We start from the raw sequence: 14,811 nt of genomic DNA, 5'->3' as shown, positions 1-14,811 counted from the left end.
TTTGTACGTAACTAATTGCACATGTCTAATATTCATACTTACCTAGGTGGATGCAGCATTAATCCGATGCTGCATCTGACCCCTGCGTCTCTGCACTGAGAATCGAATGATCGAACAGCGCTAACAGTCACAGCTCTCTGCTCTGCCCCTTCCTCACTCACTGTAGTGATGGGCTGTGTAGGGGGCGGGTGTGGACAGCTCAGGCTCTCAGTGGCTCAATCCTGGCACCTGGCCGATCCAGACTTTGTCGTGATGACGCAGTGGACTGACATCCGTGAGGTCAACAGACAGTGGACTTCAGCCCACTCGCTGCTGAAAGTTGGTCACAGGAGTGTAAAACTACCTGCACTCCTGTGATCCATAAGAGAAGTACAGCCAAACAAGCTTTGGCTGGACTTCTCCTTTAAGAAGAAATTTCATTACCAACTGTGTATATGGTATTGAGAGAAGCCCCTTTGGTGGATTTAGCTTAGAGTTAGGCAGGCCATAGATGATGCGATTTTTCTTTCCTGCAATCCATGCTTGATTCCCTCATCAACACAGCTAGTGTTAATGGGGGAAAACCTTCCTGCAGAGCGATTGTGTTCTCCCGGCAGCTGTCCCTGCAAGGAAAACACTGATTATTGCTAGCAGCTATAGCCACTAGAAAATAATTGCATGTAAAAATCTGACTTTCTGGTTGTGCCCAAGTCGATTAATGGATCGACTTGGGTACTATCAGTCTGCCCATTGATGGTTAGAAATCTCTGCTGGTCCCTGATGAACTAGCCAAGATTCGAACCATCTATGGCTGGCTTTAGCCCTTGTACACACGGTCGGACATTCCGACAACCAAATCCCTCGGATTTTGTCCGACGGATTTTGTCCAAAACTGTTGCGTACACACAGTCGGACAAAGTTGTCAGAAAATCCGATCGTACTTAACGTGATGACATTATTTCCTTAGGACGGGACTACGTTCAGGCAAGTAGCCAATAGCTTTGGTCTAGGAATTTGATCTGAGCATGCGTGGCACTTTGTCCGATCGGAATTCTCTACACATGATCAGACAAAGTCCGATCAGATCATGTTGACTGAAATTTTTATAACCCAGCTGAAAAACTTGGTCCGTCTGATACTCCGACAGAAACAGTCCGATGGAGCCCACACACTGTCGGATTATCCGACAACACGGTCCTATCGGACATTGTCCATCTGAATGTCCGACCGTGTGTACAAGGGCTTAGAGTATAAAATAGGGGCTCAAAAGAGAAGGAGAAAATAGGACTCAGACATTTTGTATGAAGCTCATTGCGTAATTGCAAATATTGATAAAACCATTTTTGGTCTAAGGTCGAATTTTAAGCGAAATTGTTGAAATGTTTTTAAAATTTCTTAAAGAATAGAGTTAAAAAGAGTTGTGACTCCTACCCCCTCCATCTCTGAAAGTTGAGTTCAGACAGAATTTCATGTGGCCAAAATTGGGTATACCTAGTGTGGCTAGTTACTGCCAGCAAGTTTTTAGCTGCCTGCCATGCACATCAAATATGAAGTGGGACATAGGGGCTTTAGAGTAAAAATAGAAGAGTCCAATGCGTGCAATGGATTTTTACCAAGCAATAAAAAGTAAAGTATATTATAGGAGGACGTGTATGGGGAGTAGGGATGAGCCGAACACCCCCCTGTTCGGGTTCGCACCAGAACATGAGAACAGGCAAAACATTTGTTTGAACACGCAAACACCGTTAAAGTCTATGGGACTTGAACATGAATAATCAAAAGTGCTAATTTTAATGGCTTATATGCATGGTATTATCATAAAAAGTGTTTGAGGACCTGGATCCTGCCCCAGGGGACATGTATCAATGCAAAAAAAAGTTTTAAAAACTGCAGTTTTTTCGGGAGCAGTGATTTTAATAATGCTTAAAGTGAAACAATAAAAGTGTAATGTTCCTTTAAATTTCGTACCTGGTGGGTGTCTATAGTATGCCTGCAAAGGGGCGCATGTTTCCTGTGTTTAGAACAGTCTGACAGCAAAATTACATTTGTAAAGGGAAAAAACTCATTTAAAACTACTTGCGGCTACAATGAATTGTTGGGTCCGACAATACACATAACAGTTCATTGATAAAAACGGCATGGGGATTTCCCCACAGGGGAACCCGAACCAAAATTAAGAAAAACAAATGCGTGGGGGTTCCCTGAAATTTCATATCAGGCCCTTCAAGTCTGGTATGGATATTAAGGGGAACCCGGCGCCAAAATTTAAAGAAAGTGGCGTGGGGGTCCCCCTTAAAATCCATACCAGACCCTTATCTGAGCACGCAACCTGACAGGCTGCAGAAAAAGAGGGGGGGAGAGAGAGCGTCCCCCCCTTGAACCGTACCAGGCCACATGCCCTCTAAATTGTGAGGGTGCTTTTGGGTACATCTTCCTCCACGTCGTCTTCTTCCCCGCTTCATTCTTGGTCGTCACTGGGTGGCCCCGCTCTCCATTATATAAGAACTGTCAGAAGAAGAGAAGCATCACACAGTGGGAGCCTCCCATGGATGCGGAGCGGCCTGAGAACAAAGCGAGGAAGAAGACATCGTGGAGGAAGATGCCGGACGAGAAAACCGGAGCAAGAAGCAGAGGATAGGACGAAGAAGCAGAGGAAGAAGAAGATGGAGGAAGAAACAGAAGGAAAAAGGAAGGAAGAAGACCCGAGGAAGATGTAAAGAAGACTTTAAATAAAGGAATTGTCAAAAACTGTCTCTTGTCATTTTTTACATTTTTTACACTTTTTTTTGTGAAATGGTAGGGGTACTTTTGTACCCCATTACCATTTCACACGGGGGGGGGGCGGGATCTGGGGGTCCCCTTGTTAAAGGGGGCTTTCAGATTCCGATAAGCCCCCCACCCGCAGACCCCCACAATCACCGGGCAAGGGTTGTGGGGATGAGGCTCTTGTGCCAATTAACATGGGGACAAGGTGCTTTGGGGGGCTACCCCAAAGTACTCTCGCAATGTTGTGGGCATGTGACCTGGTATGGTTCAGGAGGGGGGGCGCCTTCTCGTCTCGTAAACAAGGCATTTCCCCGTTCTGCCTTGTGACATGACAGAGATCGTCACTCCCTGTCAACGGGAGCAGTGATCACTGTCATGTGAGTGGAAGCCCCCCCCCCCACAGATAGAATCACTCCCTAGGGCACACTTAACCCCTTGATCTCCCCCTAGTGTTTAACCCCTTCCCTGCCAGTGTCATTTACACAGTAATCACTGCATTATTATAGCACTGATTGCTGTATAAATGACAACAGTCTCAAAATAGTGTCAAAAGTGTCTGATCTGTTCGCAATAATGTCGCAGTCACAATAATAATCGCAGATCGCTGCCATTACCACTAATAAAAAAAATAATAATAAAAATGCCATAAAACTATCCCCAATTTAGCAGACGCTATAACTTTTGCGCAAACCAATCAATATACCCTTATTGCGATTTTCTTTTACCAAAAATATGTAGAAGAATACATATCAGCCTAAACTGAGGAAAACATTTTTTTAGGGGATGTTTATTATAGCAAAAAGTAAAAAATATTGTTTTTTTTTTCAAAATGTACACTCTTTTTTTATAGCGCAAAAAATAAAAAATGCAGAGGTGATCAAATACCACCAAAAGAAAGCTCTATTTGTGGGGGAAAAAAAGGACCTCAATTTTTTTGGGTGCAACGTCGCACAACTGCGCAGTTGTCAGTTAAAACAACACAGTGCCAAATCGCAAAAAGTGCTCTGGTCAGGAAGGGGGTAAAATCTTCCGTGGCTGAAACGGTGAAGTGTACGGGAGCTGAACATGAAAAGTGCCCATTTTGAAGGCTTATATGCAAGTAACTGACCATAAAAGGGGCATGGGGGTCTGGGTGCTGCCCTGAGGGACATGTATCCATGAAAAATACAGTGGTGTGAAAAAGTGTTTGCCCCCTTCCTCATTTCCTGTTCCTTTGCATGTTTGTCACACTTAAGTGTTTCGGAACATCAAACCAATTTAAACAATAGTCAAGGACAACACAAGTAAACACAAAATGCAATTTGTAAATGAAGGTGTTTATTATTAAAGGTGAAAAAAAATCCAAACCATCATGGCCCTGTGTGAAAAAGTAATTGCTCCCCTTGTTAAAACATACTATAACTGTGGTTGTCCACACCTGAGTTCAATTTCTCTAGCCACACCCAGGCCTGATTATTGCCACACCTGTTCACAATCAAGGCATCACTTAAATAGGAGCTGCTTGACACAGTAAGGTCCACCAGAAGATCCTTAAAAGCTACACATCATGCCGAGACCCAAAGAAATTCAGGAACAATTGAGAAAGAAAGTAATTGAGATCTATCAGTCTGGAAAGGGTTATAAAGCCATTTCCAAAGCTTTGGGAATCCAGCGAACCACAGTGAGAGCCATTATCCACAAATGGCGAAGACATGGAACAGTGGTGAACCTTCTCAGGAGTGGCCGGCCGCCCAAAATTACCCCAAGAGCGCAGCGACGACTCATCCAAGAGGTCACAAAAGACCCCACAACAACGTCCAAGGAACTGCAGGCCTCACTTGCCTCAGTTAAGGTCAGCGTTCATGCCTCTACCATCAGGAAAAGACTGGGCAAAAATGGCCTGCATGGCAGAGTTCCAAGGAGAAAACCACTGCTGAGCAAAAAGAACATCAAAGCTCGCCTCAATTTCTCCACAACACATCTTGATGATCCCCAAGACTTTTGGGACAACATTCTGTGGACCGATGAGACAAAAGTGGAACTCTTTGGAAGGTGTGTGTCCAAGTATATCTGGCGTAGAAGGAACACTGCATTTCATAAAAAGAACATTATACCAATAGTAAAATATGGTGGTGGTAGTGTGATGGTCTGGGGCTGTTTTGCTCCTTCAGGACCTGGAAGACTTGCCGTGATAAAAGAAACTATGAATTCTGCTGTCTACCAAGAGATCCTGAAGGAGAATTTCCGACCATCTGTTCGTGTACTCAAGCTGAAACGAACTTGGGTTCTGCAGCAGGACAATGATCCTAAACACACCAGCAAGTCCACCACCGAATGGCTGAAGAAAAACAAAATGAAGACTTTGGAGTGGCCTAGCCAAAGTCCTGACCTGAATCCTATTGAGATGTTGTGGTATGACCTTAAAAAGGGCGTTCATGCTCGAAAACCCTCTAATGTAACTGAATTAGGACAATTCTGCAAAGATGAGTGGGCCAAAATTCCTCCAGGACGCTGTAAAAGCCTCATTGCACGTTATCGCAAACGCTTGGTTGCAGTTGTTGCTGCTAAGGGTGGCCCAACCAGTTATTAGGTTTAGGGGGCAATCACTTTTTCACACAGGGCCATGATGGTTTGGATTTTTTTTCACCTTTAATAATAAACACCTTCATTTACAAATTGCATTTTGTGTTTACTTGTGTTGTCCTTGACTATTGTTTAAATTGGTTTGATGTTCCGAAACACTTAAGTGTGACAAACATGCAAAGGAACAGGAAATGAGGAAGGGGGCAAACACTTTTTCACACCACTGTATTTTTTTTAAAACAATAGTTTTGTCAGGAGCAGTGATTTTAATGATGCTTAAAGTGCAACAATAAAAATGAAAAAATATTTTAAATTTAGTGCCGGGGGGGGGGGGGGGGGGGTGGTTCCCTTAGTCTGCCTGTAAAGTGGCACATCTGTAGCATGTATAGAACATGCTGCAGCAAAAAATAGATTTCTAAAGAAAAAAATAGTCAAATCACATTTATGTAGCGGGGTCTCTTTAAGGACTATAAAACTACTGTTCCCAGAACCCCGCTGGTTCCCAGGATGTTTGGAGTTATGCCCCAGAGACTCATGGGGGAGGGCATATAAGGAGGGGGAGAGGCCTAGTTCGCTCTCTTTGGACACCCCCCCCTCTCCTAGCAAGAGGAGGTCTGTGCTGAACTGCTGGAGGGACAAGGCCTGAAGCCTGGGCCTTGTGCTCTTTTCCAAAGAGCCCTCTGCCAGCCTAGCTGCACCTGAGAGACATTTTCTCATCCTTGCTGCAGTACACCAGAAGGATTGAAGACTCGGAGGTCGGTGGATTCCTGTTCCTAGACGAATCGGCGGAGGAAACGGACTTGGACTTGTCCGGGTGGTGAGAGCTGTTTAAAGACAGATACTTTATCTTTATTATTCGTTTGGATTACAAAGTTGTTCTTCAAGTGCACCACCAAAAAATTGCTAGCGAATATTGTTTCATTGGACTTCCATCTAGATCAGTCAGGCCTGACTGCATAGGTAGATAGTGCTGGGTGTTAGTTTACCCATGCGGGGAAGTAGCTGAAAAAGGGCAGCGCTAGAGTTGCATAGCAATACTTTATTATGCTGATTACTCTGTTTATCTTTATTACTGGTTACTGCAGGGACCTGCTTATGTGTTGCAAACCAAATGTTCGATTCATGTTATTCCTTTTATAAAAACAACAAGTAAAGTCAGTTATATACTTTCAAAGATTGTCTATGAGCTTGAGTTATCCACCCACGCACACACACATATTTAGAGTATAAGCGATTTAATGTGTATTGCTAGATACTAACTGTGCCAGAGTGGGTAGAGCAGATTGCCGGGGGGGTTGGCAGAGCTGTGCTCAGGGCCCAAACCAAACTTGCGGCCCTCTTAAGTGAGGGTATCGCTATATTTACATAGTTACATAGTCAGGTTGAAAAAAGACACAAGTTTATCCAGATCAACCAATAGAAAAAAAAAAAAAAAAACAACCATACAATCCCATATACACACTCCTATATCGACAGTTGATCCAGAGGAAACCTCTTAGCCCTTGTACACACGGTCGGAGAATCCGTTGAAATGTGTCCTATCGGACCGCGTTGTCGGATAATCCGATTGTGTGTGGTATGCATCGGACTGATTCTGTCGGAATATCCATCGGACCCAATTTTCCAACTTGTTGGAAATATTTTCTGACCAACTGGTTCGATCGGACATACTCCGATCATGTGTAGAGAATTTTGATCGGACCAAGTGCCACGCATGCTCAGATCAAATTCCTACATCAAAGCTATTGGCTACTAGCCTGAACGTAGTCCCATCGTAACAAAATTACGTCATCACGTTCTGAATGATCGGATTTCTCGACAACTTAGTCTGACCGTGTGTATGCAACAGTTTCGGACAAGATCCGACGGACAAAATCCGACGGACAAAATCCGACGGATTTGGTTGTCGAAATCTCTGACCGTGTGTACAGGGGCTTACTGTGAAGAAACCTTTCCGTATTTGGAGATTAATCTCTTTTCCTCTAGTCTTAAAGTGTGCCCCTTGTCCTCTGTGATGACCTTAAAGTGAATAACTGAAAACCAAGGTCACTATATGGACTCCTTTTGTATTTGTACATATTGAACATATCACCCCCCCTTAATCTCTTCTCAAGAGAGAATAAATTCAGTTCCTCTAATCTTTCCTCGTAGCTGAGCTCCTTCATGCCTCTTATCAGTTTGGTTGCCCTTCTCTGCACTTTCTCCAGTTCCCGTATATCTTTTTTTGAGAACTGGTGCCCAAAACTGAACTGCATATACCAGATGAGGTCTTACTAAGGATTTGTACAGGGGCAAAATTATATCTCTCCTGGAGTCCATACCTCTCTTAATACAAGAAAGGACTTTGCTCGCTTTGGAAAACACAGCTTGGCATTGCATGATATTATTAAGCTTATGATATACCAAAACCCCCAAATGCATAGCTTGGTGTCATCTGAAATGGTACTTATAATCCCAGACACTATATAATTTATAAAGTTATTAAAAAGTAAGGGTCCCAACAATGAACCCTGGGGTACACAACTGATAACCTTAGACCATTCAGAGTAAGAATCATTAACCACTACTCTCTAAATTCTGTCTTTTAGCCAGTTTCTGTCCATTAGCCATGTGTGGGGAACTGTGTCAAACGCTGTGTGAAACGCTTTTGCAAAATCCAAGTAGACTATGTCCACAGCCCCTGCTCTGTCCAACGTTTTACTTACCTCTTTATAAAAAGAATTCAGGTTTGTTTGACATCTTCTGTCTTTCATAAATCCATGCTGTCTGTCTCTTAAAATATTTTTTTACAGCAAGAACTCATCTATGTGGTCTTTTATTAAACTCTCCAGTATCTTCCCGAGTCCCGGCTATAGAAGTTAAACTAACAGGTCTATAGTTACGCGGCAAAGACTTTGATCCCTTTTCAAATATAGTCATAACATTGGCCCTATGCCAATCTAGTGGTACTATTCCAATCATTAACGAGTCTCTAAAAATTAGAAAAAATGTCTTTGAAATGACAGAGCCCAATTCTTTTAGGATCCGTGGGCGAATGCCCTCTGGTCCAGGTCCTTTATCCACCTTTATTCTGTCTACATACTCTTTTCATATAATTATAGCCTTTTTAACCTTTTTCTTTGCCTTTTAACCACTTACCGACTGGTGCACGATGATGTACGTCGGCAGAATGGCACGGGCAGGTATATTGGTGTACAGGTACGTCAATTTGTATTTTCCGCCGGCGGCGCACTCGCGTGCCAAAAAAAAAAAAAAACACAGGGGTGATCAAATACCACCAAAAGAAAGCTCTATTTGTGGGGAAAAATTTTGTTTGGGAGCCACGTCGCATGACTGCGCAATTGTCAGTTAAAGCGTCACAGTGTCAAATCGCAAAAAGTGGTCTGGTCTTAAGCTAGCAAAATGGTCCGGTCTGAAAATGGGTAAACTTTTGCCCACGGGAATATACTTTGCAGTAAGTTTTTCTGTTCTGTGTTCATCAATGCCGATATTCAATCCCAGTCCAAGTCTTTGAGCGCAGCTCTCATCCTTGGAAAATATTATATATTATATTATAATATTATAATATTATAATATTTATATTACCCATATGTGTTTGTTGCTACAGCTAATATTAAATTAAATCATGTTATGGTCACTGCTACCCAGATGTTCTTTTATATGAATATTAATGGAAAGATAATGGTGATTTCTATTCCCTAATGTGCCACATCCTGTATATATCTGTAAAGCGGGAAAACCCCTAGGGGTCGGACTTTGAAGGCATTCAATAGTAGTACAATTGAGTAATTATAAAATCTATTTATTAAATAGAAAATGCTTAAAAAAAAAACATGGAATAGACATGACCTAAACAACTGGAAATGCATCATGACAAAAATACATGACAATACATTGTAATATCTTTCACCCTTAGGGGTTTTCTCGCTTTGCTTTTATATGAATATTCGTAATAAGCTCTGCATGGTTTGAGATTACCAGGTCCAGCACCTGGTATCATTCCTAGTCAGAGCAACAATAAACTGGACTAGTGATGGCCAAACTGTTCGCCCGGTGGTCGGTTTGCGGCGAATTTGGCGTGTTCGCGATTCGCCCGATCAGCGGACTATTTATTTACTTTGACCCATGATGACACATCCATCATGGGTACAGGACAGCCAATTGAGACATTTCAGCACATGGACAATTGGACATTCCCCCTACTTTATAAATAGACCTGATCTGGCAGCCATTTTACATTCTGTCTTATGTCAGTTTAGGGACAGGACGCTGTGTGGAGCAGGGAGAGACTGTAGTGACACAAATCACTAGCTATTAGGTCCACAAAAGTCCTTTTAAGGACTGGTATGTCATGGTTATGCAATAGAGTTCGTCTGCTTACCTGTCTGCATGTGTTCATTTCTAGAGACCAGCCGAGCCTCACCTGACTGCTTTTATATCCATCCTCTGGCATGGCTCCACCCTAGCTCCTATCAGACAACTCTATATTAACCTGTGCACTGCCAGCCTATCCTGCTGATCAACCTTTGTGTGTTAGCTTCCTGTTTCCTGCTGTGTGCTCTGCTGATGGTTTCCGTTACCGACTTTGGCGTGTCTTGACTATCCCTGTTTGCCTGTGATCCTGACCTTTTGGCGTGTACCCGGCTATTCTTGTCTGCTTGTGGCCCCGACCTTGGCTTTGTCTCTCACCATCCCTATCCTCCTGTTGTCTACTGTGGGTGTGAGCTGGGGGACCCTGGGAGTCGCGACCTGGAGCCAGTTGCAGCCAAGTCCATCCTCACCACCAGAGGCGCTGGTGAACACCTGCTGGCTCTTAGACTCTGCGCCCCAGGGAATCTTACGCTCTTACCCCAGTGGGATTTGTCCCCCGTCTGCAGCAGTCAGCCGTAGGGTCCACAACCTTGCGGTGCACTCCTAAGCCCTACGGTGTGCATCTGTCACCTGGGCTCTAGGTGACCCGACAGTTTGATCAGCCATGGACCCGGCTGACGTGCCGCTCCCTGCAGTCGATCCATTGCAGGGCATAGTGCGGAGACTTGAGACCCAAGAATCGCATCAGACCCAGGTGATGCGATTCCTTCAGGATCTGGCTTCCCGCTTTGAGCAGCTACAGGCTTGCTTGGGAACCCCGAACCTGCAGCCTCAAGTACAGTCTGCGACTGCACCTATCGCACCAGTCGCATCCACACATTCATTATTACTGCCAGCTCCGTCCCGTTTCTCTGGGGACTCCAAGGCCTGCAGGGGCTTCCTCAGCCAATGCACCATTCATTTTGAGCTCCAGCCTCAAAAATTTCTGTCTGATCGGGCAAAGGTAGCCTATATAATTTCCCTCCTCTCCAGTGAAGCTTTAGACTGGGCTGCTCCCCTGTGGGAGAAAGATGATCCAGTAGTTTCCAACCTGTCCGACTTCTTGAAGCTCTTTCGTAACATCTTCGAGGAGCCAGCTCGGGTTTCTTCTGCGGCTAGTGCCCTTTTACGCCTTCGCCAAGAATCTTGTTCAGTGGGCCAATATGCACTTCAGTTCCATATCCTTACAGCGGAATTAAGCTGGAACAATGAGGCCCTGGTTGCAACCTTTTTTACATGGCCTCTCTGACCGAGTGAAGGATGAATTAGCAGGAAGAGCTATCCCCGCCGGTCTGGACGATGTAATCTCCTTATGTAATCAGATTGACATTCGCTTCCAGGAGAGGTCCTTAGAAAAAAGATGCCAGCACCCCCTAGGTCCTAGTCAGCCTGAGCTTTTTCCCTGTCGCCCTGTGGAGCATCCTCTGTCTGCTGAGGAACCCATGCAGCTGGGCCAGACCAGACTAACCCCCGAAGAACGTGCTAGACGCAGAACTCTAGGCTTGCGTCTTTATTGTGGGGGCAAGGGTCATTTTCGTGACTCCTGCTTGCTCCGTCCGGGTCTAATACATTTGGAAGGTGGAGTATTGGACCCAGAAAGATCACCTTCTCGTCTCCTTCTTCCGGTGTTCCTCCATGTAGGCACTTCTCCCCAATCGGTCCTAGCATATCTGGACTCCGGGGCTGCCGGCAATTTTATGGACTGGAGAACTGCTTCTTCTATGAAGCTTACCCTTTCTCCCCTCACTACTCCACTGGTAGTCTCGGCTATTGATGGCACTGTGCTCCCAGGGGGCCCTATCCGTTTCCAGACGCTACCTATTAGGATGTCGGTAGGGATACTCCACCAGGAGTGGATCTCCTTCCTCATCCTACCCAAGGCCTCTACCCCCATTGTATTGGGCCTTCCTTGGCTACAGCTCCACTCGCCACATGCGGACTGGGTCTCTGGGCAGATCCTGGCCTGGGGTCCTTCGTGTTTCTCGTCCTGTCTTCCCAAGGTGACCCCCAAGAGGAAACTTCCCATTGCTACCACATCTGTATCGTCCGATCTTCCCGCGGCATACAGCGATTTCCGGGATGTGTTCTGCAAGAAGTCTGCTGAGGTGCTTCCTCTCCACAGATCTTTTGACTGTGCTATTGACCTTGTCCCTGGAGCAACCCTGCCCAGGGGTCGTACCTACCCTTTGTCCATTCCAGAGACCCAGGCCATGTCTGAGTATATTGCCGAGAATCTGGAGAGAGGTTTCATCCGGAAATCCTCATCGCCTGCCGGAGCAGGGTTCTTTTTCGTTGCCAAAAAGGATGGTACCCTCAGACCCTGCATCGACTATAGAGGTTTAAACGCAGTGACTATTAAAAACCGATACCCCTTACCTCTAATATCTGAGCTATTTGACAGGTTGAAGGGGGCTTCCATTTTCACTAAGTTGGATCTCAGAGGTGCATACAATCTCATTCGAATATGGGAAGGTGACGAATGGAAGACCGCGTTTAACACTAGGGATGGGCATTACGAATACCTGGTTATGCCTTTTGGTTTGTGTAATGCTCCAGTTGTGTTCCAGAACTTTGTCAATTAAATATTCAGAGATCTACTGTACCAGTTTGTTGTCATCTATCTGGATGATATTCTCATCTTTTCCGAAAATCTGCCTGCTCACAGAAACCATGTATGCACCGTACTTCAGCGCCTTAGAGAGAACAATCTCTATGCCAAGATGGAGAAATGTTCCTTTGAATGTTCCGAGGTCCTGTTTCTGGGATGTTTTGTTTCTAGTGCGGGTCTTCGCATGGATCCCGGAAAGGTCTCAGCCATTACCAACTGGCCCCTTCCCGCTAGCCTCAAGGCCACACAGTGCTTTCTTGGCTTCACAAATTATTATAGGCAGTTCATAAGGAATTACTCTTCCATTGCTGCGCCTATTATCGCTTTGACCAAGAAGGGTGCGAATGCCAAAGACTGGCCTTCCAAGGATGTCTCTGCGTTTCACGATCTGAAACAGGCCTTTGTCTCTGGACCCCTCTTGAGGAGACCAAATCCTGAGGACCCATTTTTTATTGAAGTAGATGCTTCTTCGATGGGGGTGGGAGCTGTGCTTCTTCAGGACTTTGAGAAGAAACGTCAACCATGTGCGTTCTTCTCCAAAAAAAATTCTCAGGCAGAGAGAAATTATGCCATTGGTGATTGGGAACTTCTCGCAATTAAATCGGCATTGGAGCAGTGGTGTCATCTCTTGGAAGGTTCCCCTCACTCCATAACGATCTTTACTGATCATAAGAATCTACAGTACCTACAGAATGCTAAACGTCTGAACCCCAGACAGGCCAGGTGGAGTCTCTTCTTTTCTCGTTTTAAATTCACGATTACGTACAAACCTGGTTCCAGCAACGGTCGAGCTGATGCGCTCTCTAGGTCATTTGACACTTTGGACGAGGAGTCCAACCCTGATCCTGAACCGATCATTCCTACCTCATGCATTGTTGCCCATTCTACCACCCTGGAATCAAAAATTCCTCCTGGTAAGACCTTTGTTCCTACGGAGCTAAGAACTAAGATCCTTCGTTGGGGACATGATTCCAAGGTGGCAGGTCATGCTGGGTTCCTCCGATCCTTCCTGCTCATCAGTCGTCACTACTGGTGGCCTAATCTCCGCTCGGATGTTAAAGACTATGTTAAGGCTTGTCACGTCTGTGCTCAGTCTAAATCTTCCACTCAAGCCCCTGCTGGTCTTCTCATGCCCTTGCCCATTCCTAAGGAGCCCTGGTCTCATATCGCCATGGATTTTATCACTGATCTTCCACTGTCGGAGAATAATACGGCCATTTGGGTAGTAATCGATCGGTTCTCCAAGATGGCTCATTTTGTTCCTCTTCCTGGTCTCCCTTCTGCCCCTGCCTTGGTTCCCATTTTTGTACGAGAGATTTTCTGCCTTCATGGTGTTCCTTCTCATGTCGTTTCGGACAGGGGTGTGCAGTTTACTTCTCGTTTTTGGAGAGCCTTTTGCAAATCCCTCGACATTACCTTGGATTTTACCTCTTCTTATCATCCCCAATCCAATGGCAAGACTGAGAGAGTTAATCAGGGGTTGGAGGTCTTTCTCTGTACCTTGGTCTCTGCCCATCATGATGATTGGGCATCACTATTACCGTGGGCTGAGTTCTCCCACAATAATCATGTTAACGTCAGTTCTCAGAAAACACCCTTTCTCACCGTTTATGGAAGACATCCTCAGCTTCCTCTTCCTATGACTTGTTCTTCTGACATTCCAGCTTTGGCTACTGTTCAGGAATCATTCAATTCCATGTGGGCTGACATTCATGATTCCCTCCAGAAAGCTGCCAACAAATTCAAGAGTTTTGCTGACCGTCGCAGGCGTAAGCCACCTTCTCTTCAGCCAGGAGACAAAGTCTGGCTCTCCACCAGGAACATCAAACTCCGGGTTCCTTCCCTCAAATTTGCCCCAAGATTCATTGGTCCATACACCATAATTTCTAAACTGAATCCGGTTTGTTTCAAGCTCCAGATTCCCAAAAGCCTCAAAATCTCTAACTCCTTCCATGTTGCCCTTCTGAGGCCTTTAGTCCTCAATAAGTCTTCTCGTCCTCTCTCTACCGTAGCACCGGTTTCTGAGGATGATCAGGAGTACGAGGTTAGCCAAATTTTGGATTCCTGACTCTGTAGAGGCTTTCTCCAGTACCTCGTGCACTGGAAAGGTTTTGGTCCTGAGGAGAGGTCGTGGATTTCGGCTTCCGAGGTCTTTGCACCTCGTCTGTTGAGGAAGTTTCATTTGAAGTTCCCCTCTAAACCTGGTCCCAGGCGGGGAAGGGGGAGGCCTCGTAAGAGGGGGGGTACTGTCATGGTTATGCAATAGAGTTCGTCTGCTTACCTGTCTGCATGTGTTCATTTCTAGAGACCAGCCGAGCCTCACCTGACTGCTTTTATATCCATCCTCTGGCATGGCTCCACCCTAGCCCCTATCAGACAACTCTATATTAACCTGTGCACTGCTAGCCTATCCTGCTGATCAACCTTTGTGTGTTAGCTTCCTGTTTCCTGCCGTGTGCTCTGCTACTGTTTTCCGTTACCGACTTTGGCGTGTCTTGACTATCCCTGTTTGCCTGTGATCCTGACCTTTTGGCGTGTACCCGACT

At 45.3% G+C, this 14,811-nt stretch overlaps 1 protein-coding gene across 3 annotated transcripts in view; it reads right to left on the bottom strand.

Annotated features, from left to right (window-relative positions):
• LOC143958165 (pulmonary surfactant-associated protein A2-like) overlaps positions 1-8,193 on the bottom strand; it is a 41,976-nt gene extending 33,783 nt beyond the window's left edge. Inside the window, exon 1 of one of the 3 annotated variants that reach the window (XM_077467623.1) lies at positions 8,013-8,193. In XM_077467623.1, the coding sequence (XP_077323749.1) occupies positions 8,013-8,060 (48 nt within the window). In that variant the 5' untranslated portion in view covers positions 8,061-8,193. The remainder of the gene's footprint in view (positions 1-8,012) is intronic. The other 2 variants (XM_077467625.1, XM_077467624.1) reach the window with 2 other exon arrangements.
• Positions 8,194-14,811: the final 6,618 nt, after the last annotated feature.

Source organism: Lithobates pipiens, unplaced genomic scaffold, assembly GCF_037356315.1.
Source record: "Lithobates pipiens isolate NorthernLeopardFrog02 unplaced genomic scaffold, aLitPip1_a1.2 Scaffold_59, whole genome shotgun sequence".
NCBI lineage: Eukaryota > Metazoa > Chordata > Amphibia > Anura > Ranidae > Lithobates > Lithobates pipiens.
The sequence above is the reverse complement of the archived record's forward strand: the minus strand, read 5'-3'. Positions and strand labels throughout refer to the sequence as shown.